This window comes from Sodiomyces alcalophilus, assembly GCF_042370955.1.
Source record: "Sodiomyces alcalophilus JCM 7366 unplaced genomic scaffold ACRALscaffold_1, whole genome shotgun sequence".
Classification (NCBI taxonomy): Eukaryota; Fungi; Ascomycota; class Sordariomycetes; order Glomerellales; family Plectosphaerellaceae; genus Sodiomyces; species Sodiomyces alcalophilus.
Window position 1 is genome coordinate 7191652 of NW_027263532.1, and position 14911 is coordinate 7206562.

The 14911-nt window shown below is 42.3% G+C and overlaps 2 protein-coding genes across 2 annotated transcripts; one reads left to right on the forward strand and one right to left on the reverse strand.

Annotated features, from left to right (window-relative positions):
• Nucleotides 1-2607: 2607 nt before the first annotated feature.
• On the reverse strand, nucleotides 2608-3981 carry ACRALDRAFT_1027886 (uncharacterized protein; the record flags this gene model as incomplete). The annotated part of the gene is made up of 2 exons (XM_071014827.1): nucleotides 2608-2715; nucleotides 2767-3981. 2 exons carry the CDS (start codon nucleotides 3979-3981, stop codon nucleotides 2608-2610), a joined length of 1323 nt encoding a protein of 440 aa, XP_070880221.1.
• A 76-nt stretch (nucleotides 3982-4057) lies between these two features.
• Nucleotides 4058-13730, forward strand: ACRALDRAFT_204816 (uncharacterized protein; the record flags this gene model as incomplete). The annotated part of the gene is made up of 4 exons (XM_071021545.1): nucleotides 4058-4077; nucleotides 4104-4192; nucleotides 4242-4296; nucleotides 13715-13730. The coding sequence occupies 4 exons, from the start codon at nucleotides 4058-4060 to the stop codon at nucleotides 13728-13730; spliced, it is 180 nt and encodes a 59-aa protein (XP_070880222.1).
• Between the last annotated feature and the right edge of the window lie 1181 nt (nucleotides 13731-14911).

Here is a 14911-nt window from a genome sequence, read left to right on the forward strand (position 1 = left end):
CGGCCCCCTAGCGGCGTAGAAGGCTAACACTTTTTACTAGGTACTCCCTTTTAAGTATAAGTTAATATAATACTATATTTCGGCTTAGTTATTAAATAAGTGCTTATCTAGTAGGAGCTTATCGTATCTGCTATAATTAGATAGCATACTCCGTTTATCTTCTACTAAACTTCGCGGGGTATAATAGGGGCTTAGTGCGTAGCGGGCGTGGTTCGCTTAGTTCTTATAGGACTATAATCTAGGGGGGAGTAGAGGTCGCCGGGGTTAGAGGACCTGCTACCGACTTAGTAGGCGTGTTCGTAGGGGCTCCCTCTAAGGGGGGCGCGAGGCTAAGGGTGGGTTATTACTGGGCCTGGATATTCGCGAGACCGTTTATAAGTTATTAGAGTAGCTCTTATTATTAAGCTATCTATTCCTATAAGGGACCGAGCGTTATATTAATAGCTTCGGTGATCCTTCTATCCGTCTACTCGGCTAGCTTAGCGGGGTTTATAGGACCGCCGCCGCCTAATAGCGCGTTCGTATCTAACTCTATACGAATATAGCGCGTAGGGCTCGCTTAATTCTAGCTATATAAGCGGCTAGTTATAGGTTAATCGTACTAAGTAAGGCCGAATAATTATATTAGCTAGAATTAAGGAAAGGAAAGGAAAAGGTCTATAAAGAGCATAGGATTTACTAGGTTTATACGAATCCGCGGTAAGGGCAGCGCGAGGTCCGAGCGTCGGTTCTGCGTGCTGATTAGCGGTTCCGGCCTTGTGCCGGAACTACACTTTCGAGGGGTTAACCCGTAATACCCTAATACTAATAAATCGAGTATAAGGATCCGGTATTACCTTTAGCCGTTTATACGCCTATAGGCGCCTTATTTAAGAGCTTAACTAATTAATCTAAGTCTCTTTTATAGCTAACTAGTGGTTTGTAACGTTAATAGCCCTTCCTGCCTGCTAGAGTAGTCGCCTAGACCGGCGCAGGTTTATAATCCTAAGTCTTATTTATTCTGATAGCGTTTATATTAACGCCTATAAGTCCCTAAGCTCCTTTAAGCTCCGAGGAGTTACCCACTATATATCTAATAGATTTACCCGTTTTGTGGGGGTCGTGAGGATTATAACGGGATTCCTATCCACTAGTTAAGAACTTAATAGGACCTGCCTTCGACTAATAGGCTATAGCCCTATAGCTTTCTATCCCGCCTTAATATTCTAAGCCGTTAACATATTAATCCGTGCCTTCCGATAGTATTTTGGAAAAGCCTATTTACTGATAGGCGACGAGTCTCCTAGATTAGCTATATTCTTTAGATATTTCCGATATAAGGCCTTTAGGGGACTAAAGACCGATATATTAAGGAGTTAAGTAATATAGCTAGAATAGAGTAATGGAAATAAGGCTATAATATTCCTAATAAAGTATTATTATATAAAGTTAGTTAAGATATGGCTCTTATACCTATCTATAATTAGAAGGTATAGAGAATCGGCCTAAGCCGCTACCCTTTTTATAAAAGGATTAAAGATATTTATAAGCTAATCTAGGGCTATATGGTTTATAGTCTAGCCGTTTTTAGAGGTAGTAAAGCACTACTTATCGTATCCGTTTATATCTTAGGGAAACTATTACTATTAGACCGATTTTCCTTTAAAAATAATACACGGGGGTAAGTATATTCCTGTTATAGAGATATACTCGATAATTATAGTCTAGATCTTCGTTTCGGCTACTTTAATATAGATCGACTTCCTCTTAGACTCTTTAATAATAAGATCGTTAATACTAAGCGTCTCTTATATCCTAGTTATATTTATATTAAACCGAAGGTATAAGGGTATATCGGGGAGGGCCGGAGCCTTAATTATATTAAAGAATCCCTGGATAATCTTAGTTATCGTGTCTTTAACGCGGTTCCTCGTAATTACCTTACCTTAGAGTGTCTTTATAACAGGATTACAGGTAAGAAAGCCCTTTATCTATCGCTTTCTAAGGGGAACGATATCGCTATTTAGATATACGACACGCGAGGCGAATTTATAGATCTAGGCGTGGGTTAGGGCTATCCTAACGGACCCCTATATAATAATCTAATTAGCTAAAAGAGCCTCTTATTCGGTGGAAAGCCTTTATAGGGGTATAATAGCCTCCCGGCGCGTTATACTGCCGTTTATACGGCCTCGAAGAGTATAGAAGGGCACTCCCTAATCTCGGTAAGCTTATTATAGGCTTTTACCCGCCAGAATATAGTTATACGCGTTTTAAAGGTCTTATTCCGTGTATTTCAGTATACTAAACACGAATATCTAATTAAAAAAGGGGATTTATAATATTATAGTAGGAAAAACGCGGTTAGATTATAGCGTTATATAGGTGGAAAGGTTTGGAAAAAGGTGATCGTGAGGGTGGGGTGAGCGGTTGGTCGGGGGGCGGACTTAGTGCCCTCGCACTTTAGAAAAACACTAGTATTAGACTGTATAGAGGAACGTAATAGCCAGGCTAGTTTTGTTAATGTGACTTTGGTATAGAATCCCGGAACGCATCTCTGCACCTAGTGGGCTCCTTGTATATAACATAGACCGGACATCAAATATCCTGACACTGATGCATCAAAAGCTACACTCCCTCGTCAGCATTAGGACCAATTGAGCGTTGGGCTGATGGACATAGGCCAACTGCTTTGACGCTGTCCCGGGTAACGGCCATGGATCCTGCTTGAACCAGCTAAAATATGTCAGTCCGGAAGGTATGGTATGTGCCGGGGAAGCGACTTACAGCACGAGACAAATCGTCAATAAGATCATTTACGTCCTCGATTCCAACACATAACCTAATAATGTCTTCTGGCAGTTGTCGTTCTTTACGTGTTTGCGCATCGATACTCGCATGGCTCATTTGGCACGGCATGCTGATCAAGCTATTGACGCAGCCAAAACTCACGCTAATACCCCAGAGCCGCGTGGCCTCTACTATCCTCTCGGAAACAGATACACTGCCTGTCTCGAAAGATAATACTGCCCCAGCCCCTCTGGCCATGGACCAGTGGAGATTGTACTGGGGATGGGACTTGAGGCCTGGATAGCGTACACGGAAGCCGTGGGACTCAAGGAACTCTGCAATTCGCTGGGCATTGGCCTGCTGCTTCTCCATACGAATGGCAAGAGTTTTGACACCCCTCATGAGAAGAAATGAGTCGTTCGGCGATAGGCCGCAGCCGGTAGCGTTGATCGTGAAATATAGTTTGTCGCCAATAGCAGTATCGTTCACGCCGATCACCCCGGCCATGATGTCGTGATGTCCGGACAGGTACTTTGTCCCAGACTCATAAACAATATCCGCGCCAAGATCAAGAGGATTGGACAGCATAGGTGATAGCATAGTATTATCCACGACGACGAGAGCTCTCCCATTGGCTTGATGAACCAGCCGGGCGATGGAGGCGATATCGATGATCTTTATCAGAGGGTTCGTGGGACTCTCTAACAATACCATTGCGGTCTTGTCCGAAACGATAGGGCGAACAGCATCGACATTGGTGGTATCCACGTGGTGAACGATAATACCTTGATTTGAAGAAAGGTAAGCGAGCAATCGATTGGTGCCGCCATAGAGATCGTCGCCAGTAATGACTTCGTCGCCCGGCCTTAACAGGCGAGTGATGACATCCAGTGCACCCATTCCCGACCCGACAGCCAAGGCTCTTGTTGCGTTCATAATCTTGGCCAAGTGCCGTTCGAGATGCGTCCGAGTCGGATTACCAGAGCGTGTGTAGTCGTAGTCGTTGGCGCCTGCGGTCGCGGAAGGCTGCTTAAACGTGGCTGACTGGTAGATTGGCATGCTGGACGCCCCATACTGGTCATTTGTCTCGGTGTAAACGAGCTCTGTGGCAAGAGCATAACGGTGCCGGCCGCTATTACGTGGGCTAGACAGGGCAGGCGAGGGCGGGAGCTTATGTCCATTCAAGTCCAGGCGTTTGACGGAGTCACTCATTTCGACAGCTGCCGGGCTGCCATTCGTGGATGGTGCAGTCATTGTACCGGTATACGCCCGGATAGCGGTGTGCAGCATGTGCGTTTACAAGACCAAGTAGTCGTTGAAATTGCCGTACCAAGGGATGCCACGGGAGTATGTTTGGAAGAGGAAAGCCGATTAAGCGCGATCAATGGCACAGCAGGATGGGAGGACCTAGATAGGCCTTTCAGTCCAATAGTAGTTACCGAACTGAGTTAGTTATGCTGAAGCTGGCGCAGCGTCGCACCTGGCCAGCAACAGGCACGGAACTAGTTGTTCCGGGCCCGACATGAGGTGTGGGTTATAGGTTGTGTCAGGACACTAATATCGTACAAAGTGTGACTTATATTCATTGTAGACTATGAAAGAGTACCAGTCTACGATATTAAATATATAGGCAAAAGAGGGGAAATAACACTATAATACATCTAATAGAAGTACCGCCGTATTCGGAGCAGTGTGTAACGTGGCTCTACGAATATAACCTATCGGGCTTACGGGGTCTTTAGGCATAAATACCTAATATACCCCCCCAGAGCCGCAGGATTACTCCTGACGGTTCTAATCGAATTAAAGCTTAAAAATAACGTAAAAATCTAGGGTTTTTAAGCCTAGCTATTAATCTAAAGGTTAATAGCTTATTAAACAGCTCGTGCCTTATTATAATCCTAAAATAACGTAATAAGTATTATATAATTATAGTTAACCTAATAATCGTTAGTCGCGATTATAATCTAATCTAAACCACCGTTAAGTCGATAGTAATCGACTCGAACCGCCGTTAAGGCGGTGGTAATCGATCCGCTTAAACCAAGCCAGCAGGGCTCTTTTCTATCCTAAGCATCTTAACAAACATAGCGTGCTTTTACGGCGGCAACGCCTTCGTTATCCTATCGCTAACTATCTTATTAGTAGCGATCTAATTAATTACGATCTCCTGGCGTTATATAATCTGCCGGATCTATAAGGCCTGGATATCTAGATGCTTTAATTACGATATTACCTATAGGCGTAGGCTTTCTAGTACCTAACAGGTTTAATTATTATTATCGTAAATAGTAATAGGGTTAACCTTAAAGGTTAATATTAGATCCTTTATTAATTATAGCGTCGCGATATACTACCGGGCGGCAGCACTTAGAGCCACGAGCTCTGCTTCGGTGCTAGATATAATAACACTTATTTACTTATTCGCCTTCTAGTCGATAAGGCCTTTAAAAAGTATAGTTATATACCCCTAGGAGCTATACCGAGTCTCACCATCGTCTCTAAAGGCGGCGTCGCTTATATACAAGAGGGCGTACTTAGCTAGGGTTTCTTCGGAATTCCGTGGCCTAAAGGATAGGCAGAAGGACTTTATTAAGTCGAGGTACTTAAGGCACCTATTAGCGGCTTTATAATACTAACCGGATAGATTAGTAGCGAATTCGGCTAATCTAAAAGCAGCCTTTACGATATCCGGCCTTATTTAATAGGCGGCGTAATTAATTGATCCGACCTTTTATAGATATAGGTAGATAGAGTCCTCTAACGCCTACGAGCTATTCGGTTCTAGCGTATCCGGAAAGGCGAGCGGCGTAGTAACCCTTCGGCTAGTCACGATATTCAACGCCTTTATCTTTTTGTTAATATAGTTATTAAGGATAACTATAGTCTTCGGCGTTCACGATCCCTTATAACCCTAATACTAAGGAACCACTTAATAGGACCTAAATCCCGGATCTAGAAGCGCTCCTATAGCTGCTTAATCAGGTCTTCGGCGGCGTTAACGTGCTCTTTATAATATAGTAAAACGATATCGTTAACGTAGAAGAATATAAGCAGCTTATTACTTCGGAAGACGTAATCGTCCTCCTTTAACTACGTGAGACTATACTTACCTAAAATAGAAGAGAGCTCCTGGTGCTATAGCTTCGGCAATCGGCGTAGCCTATGTAGGGCCTGGCGTAGCCGGTTAATCCCATGGTTTAAGGGGCGTAGGAGGCTTAAAAACGGCTCTAATCCGGCCTTATTAGTGACGTGTACTACGGCTTATAAGATATTCTATCCCGGCGGGTCCTTAACATAGACCTCTTCGTTAAGCCGGGCGTTCGTGAACGTATTGATAGTATTAAGCTAGCGGGTCTCCAGATCGAAGTAGCTAGTAATAGCTATAAGCGTTTTAAAGGTCCTGCCGGCCAGAGTAGAAGCGTAGGCGTTAAGGTGATTTTAAGGCTATTAATCGCCACGAACGTAAAGGCGTGCCTTGAATTTAGTGACGTAGCCGGATAGATTAACCTTATATTTAAATACCTATATTAGATCTAAAGGGCGGCTTAGAAGGGTAGAAGATAACGGAGTCTTAATAGCTTTAAACGTGCCTATCTTAATAAGAGCCTATACCTCTTTAAAGACGGCTATAACCCATTATATTCTATATAATGACCGTATTATCTGGCTCTAATTAGACGGCTCTTCGGGTATATCACGGCGTAGTAGCGGCTTCTTCGGTATATCGAAGCGGTTAAGATAAGGGAAGGCAGAGTCGGCGTATCGTTACGGTGGCCGGCGGTTAGGTTATGGCTAAGAGGAGGCTACCGGCGTTATAGCAGCTAAAGATAGGGCACCCGCCGTGGACGAGGATAAACGGGTATCCGGCTCTAGAGAGCCCGAAGATAGAGGGCTAGCCGGGGTTAAAGAGGTAGTCGGTGGAGGCAGCTATTAAGCAGCTACCGTAGGAGTGGTTATAGAAGGGCCCGGGGCTACCGTTATAGTAGCCGTGGCAGTAGCCGTTATTTTATCCTCCAGAACTAACTAATCGGGGGACAACAAACCTATAGCCGTGGTAGGACCGGCGGCGGGCATAACAGTATCGTCAAAGTCGTCGGAATCGGAGGAATCTTTATCCGAGTCGTCGTTATCGGAGTCATCGTCGTTAAAGATAGCGGCGGTTACTATTAACGTTATAGGAGCTAGAGGCTTGGCCGGAGGAGCCGGCTAGCGAGTAGCTATTATAGTAGCAGGTGGAATAGCTGCCGTAGGCGTTAATTAACGTAAAGCTAGAGGCGTTATTATAGGAGGGGAAAAAGAAGAAGAAGAGGGCTTCGTTTTAGGAGAGGTTTTAGAGGTAATTATAGCAGTAATTATGGCCGGCGTTATAGCAGAGCCCTAAGCTCGGGCCGGCTGCTCTATAGTGGAAGGAGCAACCCGGGTAGCCACTATAGCTGCCGTTTTAGGCGGCTACGATCGCTATTATAACTTATCCACCCCCCCAGAATTAGGCGAGGGAGTCGAATTTTCTATTACTTTAACAGCTACTGCTTTAACCTCTTCTTATTTAACCTATTCAACTACTTTAACAGCTACTCCAGCTCTCTTAATTACTTTAAGCTATTCCGGCCTTCTAATATCCTAGAACAACTCTATTATCGTATTCTGCTATAACACTATGAATTAATCTTAAACCGGCATCACGCTAACGGTCTCCAGGGCGTCCTTTTTGGTATCTTCAGGCAGATTAAGCTCTTTAAAAAGCTCTATTAGAACAGGTAGATCCATATCGCGATCCTTATACAGGATCTGTTTATTAAAGCTAATGTCTCTTATTCGTAGAACCTTCCGAGCTTTGGCACCTAAATCCGATATATATTAGTGCTCTCGTATCCGATTAAATAACCGATATAAGCCCTCTCCGCGAGCTTCTCGTTCTTCCGGCGGCCACGCTAATAGTCAGCAGTTAATAGATAGGCACGGTAACCGTACCTCTTTAGGTAACCGATTAAAGGGGTGCTAGTAATACGTTCGATACCTATCTTATTAACCCACTTATCTATATAACCCTTCGGCGACTTCTACCCGAGGTCACGGCATAGAATCAGGTTATATAGGTATATCGTGGCGGCGACGATCTCCGGCTATATATCCTAGTAAAACCCAGAGGCGATAGTAAGGGCCTGGGCTATAGTGTATATAATAGCCCCGTGGCGTTCGGCTCCGGCGTTCTATACGGCCGTATTAAGTAACGACCTCTTAATCAGGATCCCTCTAGTATATACCTAGTTATTAAGGTTACTCTATAGGGCTTGTTTATTATCTAGCCGGATCACTATAATAGGATAGTAGTACTACTATACCGTACGTAGCTCGAAGGAGGTAACCGATAGAAAAGCTAACTTAAGGTCCTTTAGGAAGTCCCCTATAATAAAGTGTGTATAGGGGTAGTGGTATAGTATTAGCTTTATAAGCCCGTTAAAGGATTCGTTGTTAGAGAATAGGTCGATATCTATACGCTGCTATAGGCGCGTGGGCCGGTGGTTAGACGTTTATCGTGATACTAGCCTCCGGGCCTTATTACCGGAACACCTCTCGTACTCTATTACGAGGGGAAGATCGTCACCTCTAGAGACGGTGCCGCCTATACAGGCGGTTATAATATGTTTAAGGGCTTCGGCGCTTATATGGCCTAGCCGCTCGGGCTATAAACGAGCGTCGGCGACGCTTATAATCGGGGCTCATAAGCTATTAAAAAAGCTCTGCTATTAAGCCGTTGGTTAGAGGGCAAACTAACCTCCCACGTTCTTTAAGGGCAGGGTAACAGTCCTACCTTTTTCCTCAATTTCCAACGCCTACCGGTAATAAGCGCTCCTGTTAGAAGCAGGCGGAGGGCTAATATAAGGGTTATAGGATATCCCTTAATATATACCATATTCTTTAAAATCAGCGTATACGGTTAACAATCCCGATCTTTAACTTATAGCCTTATTATACCGAATCCGGTAACCGGATCCGACTCTCCTTTACCGGTATCGAACGTCACGAGCTTTTCCGCGGGCCGGTAGTCTTCTAGAAGGTAACGCTTATTAGTGATATACCTTATAGTGCCGGAATTAACTAATAGCTCGTTTTTAAAGGGTCCGTCTACGGCTCCGGTTAATAAAAAGCTGTATATACTGTATAATCCGGTTCCATCGTCCGAATCCGAGTCCGAAGAACCGGCGCCCCTGGTAGCCACGAAATTAGATAAATCCTTAGAAGGGTCTTTCGAGGGTGACTTCTATTAACCCTTATTTCCCTTACTTTCGGCGTCCTTTTTAAGGTTACTCTAGAACCTCTTTCGACAATCGTTATCCTAGCTAGCGATAATCCGGTTATAGCGTTCTTCTGTTTCCTTAGATAGCTTAAAGGTCTTCCCTCTTCGGGCCGGGTTAACGTTCGGGCAGGCCTAAATTAGCTTATAGTAGCTTCGGGTCTTCCGGGCTATACAGTAATCGCAGATAAATTCCCTCTTAGTACCCTAACCCTATTAATAATCCTTTTACCGATCCGATTAACGATCCGGTTAACGATCCTGTTACTAACCTTCTTTATCTTTTCCTAGGAACGTGGCTATATAAAACGATAACGATCCCGGCTTCCGATCCAAACGCAGAGGGTGCCTATAATATAACCAGGTAGTATATTCGTTAATAACGGTCTCGATATCCGGTAATTTAGCCTTATCTTCTTCCGTTAGTATCATAGAAAACCGGGCTTCCGACTACTCCGGGGAAATCGATCCGATCGCGTTAAAAGATCCGTTAAGCTAGTCTATCTTCGAATCGATCGCGCGAACCTAATACGTCTTTACCTCTTCACATAACTTACGGAAGTCGTTAAGCTAGCGTTAATAAGGCATCTTCCTAATAGATTATATATAATCGTCCTAACGGCGCTTAATAAGTGACCTCTAAGCGGCGTTAATAGGCTTAAGCCGTGCCTTCAGGATTCGCAGGATCTTTTTCGGGTTATCTTTACCGGTAAAGGACTCCGCGAGGCTCTAGCCCACGGTAGTAATAATATAATCTAGTACCGCCTTAATCGCGGCTTTTTCCTGCTTATATTCGTTATAGGAGAAGAGCCATAGCTTATATCTTTAATCCTAATTTTCGTCGTGTTTACTTACGGCAGGAGGGCTAACCTTTTACAGGCGTTTTAGACGTTTAGTATTATTAAGATCCGGATCTATAAGCTTCGTAACCTCGTTAGATAGGGCGATTTCTATTACACGTAGATATCACTAGTGCTAGTCTCTAAAGGAGGTTAGTATAACTAAGGTTATCGTAATAGCGTGGAAAAGCAGCTAATTAGAGAGAGTAGTAAAAGGAGAAGGAGAAGGAGAAGGAGGGGGAGTAATAGATAAAGGCTGTTAAAGGGATTAGTGATAATAGGCAGGCGGACAGGCTAGTGGACGACTCTATTTATAATAGAGCAGGGACTTAAAAAGAGAGGCTCTAATCGTAACGATCAAGAGCTTCAAAAACAGGGCTTTAAAAGAGAGAGGCATAGAGCCTAGAACTATTAGATCGACCGGAATAGAGGCGTATTATTAGAGCGCCCGGCTTATAACTATCAGGACACTAATATTATACGAAGTATAACTTATATTTATTATAGACTATAAAAGAGTATTAGTCTATAATATTAAATATATAGGCAAAAGAGGGGAAATAACACTATAATATATCTAATAGAAGTACCGCCGTATTCGGAGCAGTGTGTAACGTGGCTCTGCGAATATAACCCATCGGGCTTATGGGGTCTTTAGGCACAAATGCCTGACAGGTTAACTAGTAATAGGCATATATTATAGGAGTACCGGTATTATACGCCCCCTGTTATATAAACAACGTATATAAAATTAGTAGTATATCTATTACTTTAGTTAACTATATAGAATAGGTTTAATTTACTAGAAAACTCTCCTTTGATTCTTATAGAGGATAACTTAATCTAATTTAAAACGAAATAACTTACTCCGTTTCTATTTTAGTCCAGCCTGTAAAATATAACCCTATAACTGCGTAACCACTTAATAGTTACTTAATCAAAGCTATCCATAGGTATTATCTATCTCTATATCCTGTTATATATTAGCAGATATATTGCTTTTATTAAATTTATTCTCTAATTCCTCTAAATACAACTATAAGATCTCTTCTAGCTTATTTATATAGTATCTCTTTATACCCATTATACTAACCTGTTTCCTAAAATTAATGAATTTCTTACTATATAGAATAAAATAACCCTATATATATAATCTAGTATTGTACTAGATCTTCTAGCTAATTATATTACGACCCTAGGAGGTCGACGCGATAGTATACTTACGTCGCGCACACCAATAGAGATTTCTCTGTTTCCTCCCTTTCAGCTTAGCTTTAGATAATTCAAATATTCGGCCTCACCTTATAAATAACTTATAAGTAGCCGCTTATATATCTAAGACTTAGCGAAGCCTATGCGCCACGCTAAATAAAGATAGATTACCCCTTTAATTAACTACTAAAGACAGGCAAAGCCATTACTATATAGAATAGTATAGGTAGGATAAAGCAAATAAACTAACTAATAGGCTAGCCGAAGGAAGGGTTAGGCTTATTATAGGTCCGTATCTAGAGCTAAGTGTCCTGAGAAGACGGTAGCCGGGTGGAATTAGATAATCGTAGACCTATCGGCATATAGTCGGACCGATGACCGCGCACGGACCACCGATCCGAACCTATCTCTATACGTGCATTAAGGGATCAGTTTAATCCCTTAAGTTAAAGTCTTAGTTTAAAGTTAGCGCTTAGTTAACGAATATACTACGATTACTCTACGATACTAAGCTATTAAGCCTTTTCTATAATATCTTTTCCTTAACTAAAGTCTACGGACTTTCCTTTTATTATAATTCTTTAACTTCTATACCTTTAAGGTAGTTAGGCCGAAGATACCACCGAGAAGGACTTAAGGAATAAGCGTCCCCCCAGGGGGAACTAGCAAAGCGGACGCCGCGTAAGCGCCCACTATACTAAAACTAATAACGATAATAGCTAAGCAGGAACTATCGGATAAGAATAAGGGGTTAATAGATACGCCGGTTACGCTCGGCCCTAAAGATAGTGGTTTATAGGTCGATTAGAGATCTATTACCGGCCCCTTAACGTTAACGTAAAAGGCGTTAATTATAATATTCTCGTAGCACCTTTAGTAATAAAGTAAGATTAATCGCGTAATTATAGATAAACTCGCCGAATAACTAGCGCCCTGGCGCGACTATAAAAACCCGCCTAAATATAACCATAAGCTAGTTAAAGAGTTATCCACGGTTATAAAAATCAACGATTAGTTAGCAGCGATTAAGGCTAGGAATCAGTTTAGACCTAGTGCCTTAATACTATAGTAGATCGAATAGGCTTTAATGAAGCTCGAATACGCCTTCTGAATATCCTAGAGGCATTATACCCGGAAAATTACGGACCTAAATTAAAACGACTTTATAGCGTTTATTTAGTAAGAGTATCTATCCCGGGATATATAGCGGTATTATTACTATAAGAAACTCCGTAAGCTACGAATAACCGGCGATATAACGCCGATAAAACTATTTAAACGGTAAGATAACCTATATAGACTATTAGGCCAGGAGATAAGCGGGAGCGAAGAGTATACCTACGCCTATTTTAGTCGGCTGCCCCTATATATTAAGGATAAGATATAGGAATAAAAGACCGAGTTAGATAAGGCCGTGACGCTAGCTTAAGAGGTATACCTATACTAGGATATAAGCCCTATTAAGAAGGCGAGTAGTAAGCGATTGGATACCGGTCATAAAAGGATCCTATCGAACTTCTAATATTCAGACGGTCGCTTAAGTCAGGAGAGCACCCCGGCGATAGGTCGGCGTACGCCCGCTAACCTAAGTAAGACAATAGACTTATTAAAGGGGGCGCCCTTAACGGGTTAAAAGGCCTCGGGCTCGGGCCTAGAGGCTTCGTAAGGGTAGCCTAGTATACGCGCCTTTATAGGCGAGTACTATAACTATAGCAAAAAGGGTTCTCGTTCTAAGGAGTATTATAGTAATTAGGAGCGACGAACGACTAATAATAAGGCGGCAAAGACTCGCGCCAGTGTTAGTAATATATACGCTATATATAATAACCTCGATAATAATATTCAGGTTAAAGAATTCTATTCGTTAGGAAATAAGTCGGCGTATATAGGGGGGCCGAAGCTACGCCTAATAACCGGCCGGCAATCACTATAGGTAAGGTAACGAGATTTATAGCCATAGTAATCCGCTACGGGAAGGAGATCAAGTTTAGCGTGGATTTAGATACCTATACGCGGGTAGATATTATTAGCCCGGCGTTAATAGGACACCTAAGGTTAAAGCCGCTCCTAGAGGTTAAGATTCAAGAGATTAAAGGCTTTAACAGTAGCCCGGCGAGGGTCTACGGAGCGTATAGCCTAGCTTTCTATCTACTAGACGTAGAAGGACGGCCACGCCTATTAAAGGGGGTTTTCCTATATACGGATTAAGCTAAAGGTACCGGATAATCATTATTCTTAGATAATAGTATAGGTTATAAAGGTATTATAATTAATACGGCTCGTAGACTATTCGTTTATAAGCCGATTTTAATTATAGACCCCCCGCTATAGGCTCGCGAGGTTATTGAAAAGCGAGTAAAGGCGTACGTTATATATATCGCTACCGCTACTATTATTATACTAGGGACGCCGGATATAACTATTCTATCCGTGAATAACGATAAAGTAGTAATACGCGGACTAATTATTAAACTACCGCCGGAAATCGCCGATTACTAGGACGTGTTTTCGCAATAGGCCGCGAAGGAACCACCCTTATTAAAGGACGCCTAATACACGATTACCTTATAGGATAGGTGTAACGAGATGATCGTAGACCGATCGGCATGTAGTCGGACCGATGGCCGCGCACGGACTACCGATCCGAACCTATCTCTATACGCGCGTTAAGGGATTAGTTTAATCCCTTAAGTTAAAGTCTTAGTTTAAAGTTAGCACTTAGTTAACGAATATACTATAACCACTCTGCGATACTAAGCTATTAAGCCTTTTCTATAATATCTTTTCCTTAACTAAAGTCTATAGACTTTCCTTTTATTATAATTCTTTAACTTTTATATCTTTAAGGTAGTTAGGCTAAAGATACTACTAAGAAGGACTCGAGAAATAAGTATCCCCCCGGGGGGAGCTAGCGAAGCGAACACCGGGTAGGAGGCGCCCGCTATACTAAAGCTAATAACAACGGTGCCCGATCAGGGACCGGATAAAAATAAGGGGTTAACGGATACGCCGGTTATACCCGGTCCTAAAGATAATAGTTTATAGGTTAATCGGCGATCTATTACCGGCCTCTTAACGTCGACGTAAAAGGCGTTAATTATGATACTTTCGTAATATCTTTAGTAATAAAGCAAGATTAATTAAGTGATTATAAAGAAGCTCGCCGAATAACCGGCGCCCTGGCGTGATTATAAAAAGCTGCCAGTATATAATTATAAGCTAATTAAAGAGTTATCTACGGTTATAGAAATCGACGATTAGTTAGTAGCGATTAAGGCTAGGAATTAGTTTAGACCTAGTGCCCTAGTACTATAGTAAATCGAATAGGCTTTAATAAACCTCGAATATACCTTCTAGATATCCTAAAGGCACTATACTAGGAAGATTACTAACCCGAATTAGGATACCTTTACGGCGTTTATTTAGCGAGAGTATCTATCTTATAATATATAACGGTCCTATTACTATAAAGAACTTCGTAAGCTACGGATAACCGGCGATATAACACTAATAAAACTATTTAAATAGTAGGATAACCTATATAGGCTATTAGGCTAAGAGATAAGCGGAAACGAAGAGCGTACCTACGATTATTTTAGTCGGCTACCTCTATATATTAAGGATAAGATATAAGAGCGGAGAACTAAGTTAGATAAGGCCGTGACGCTGGCTTAAGAGGCATAGCTATTCTAGGAAACAAGTCTTATCGAGAAGGCGAGTAGTAAGTAATCGGATACTAATCGTAAAAGGGCCTTATCGAACTTCTAGCGTTCGGACGGTTACTTAAGCCGGG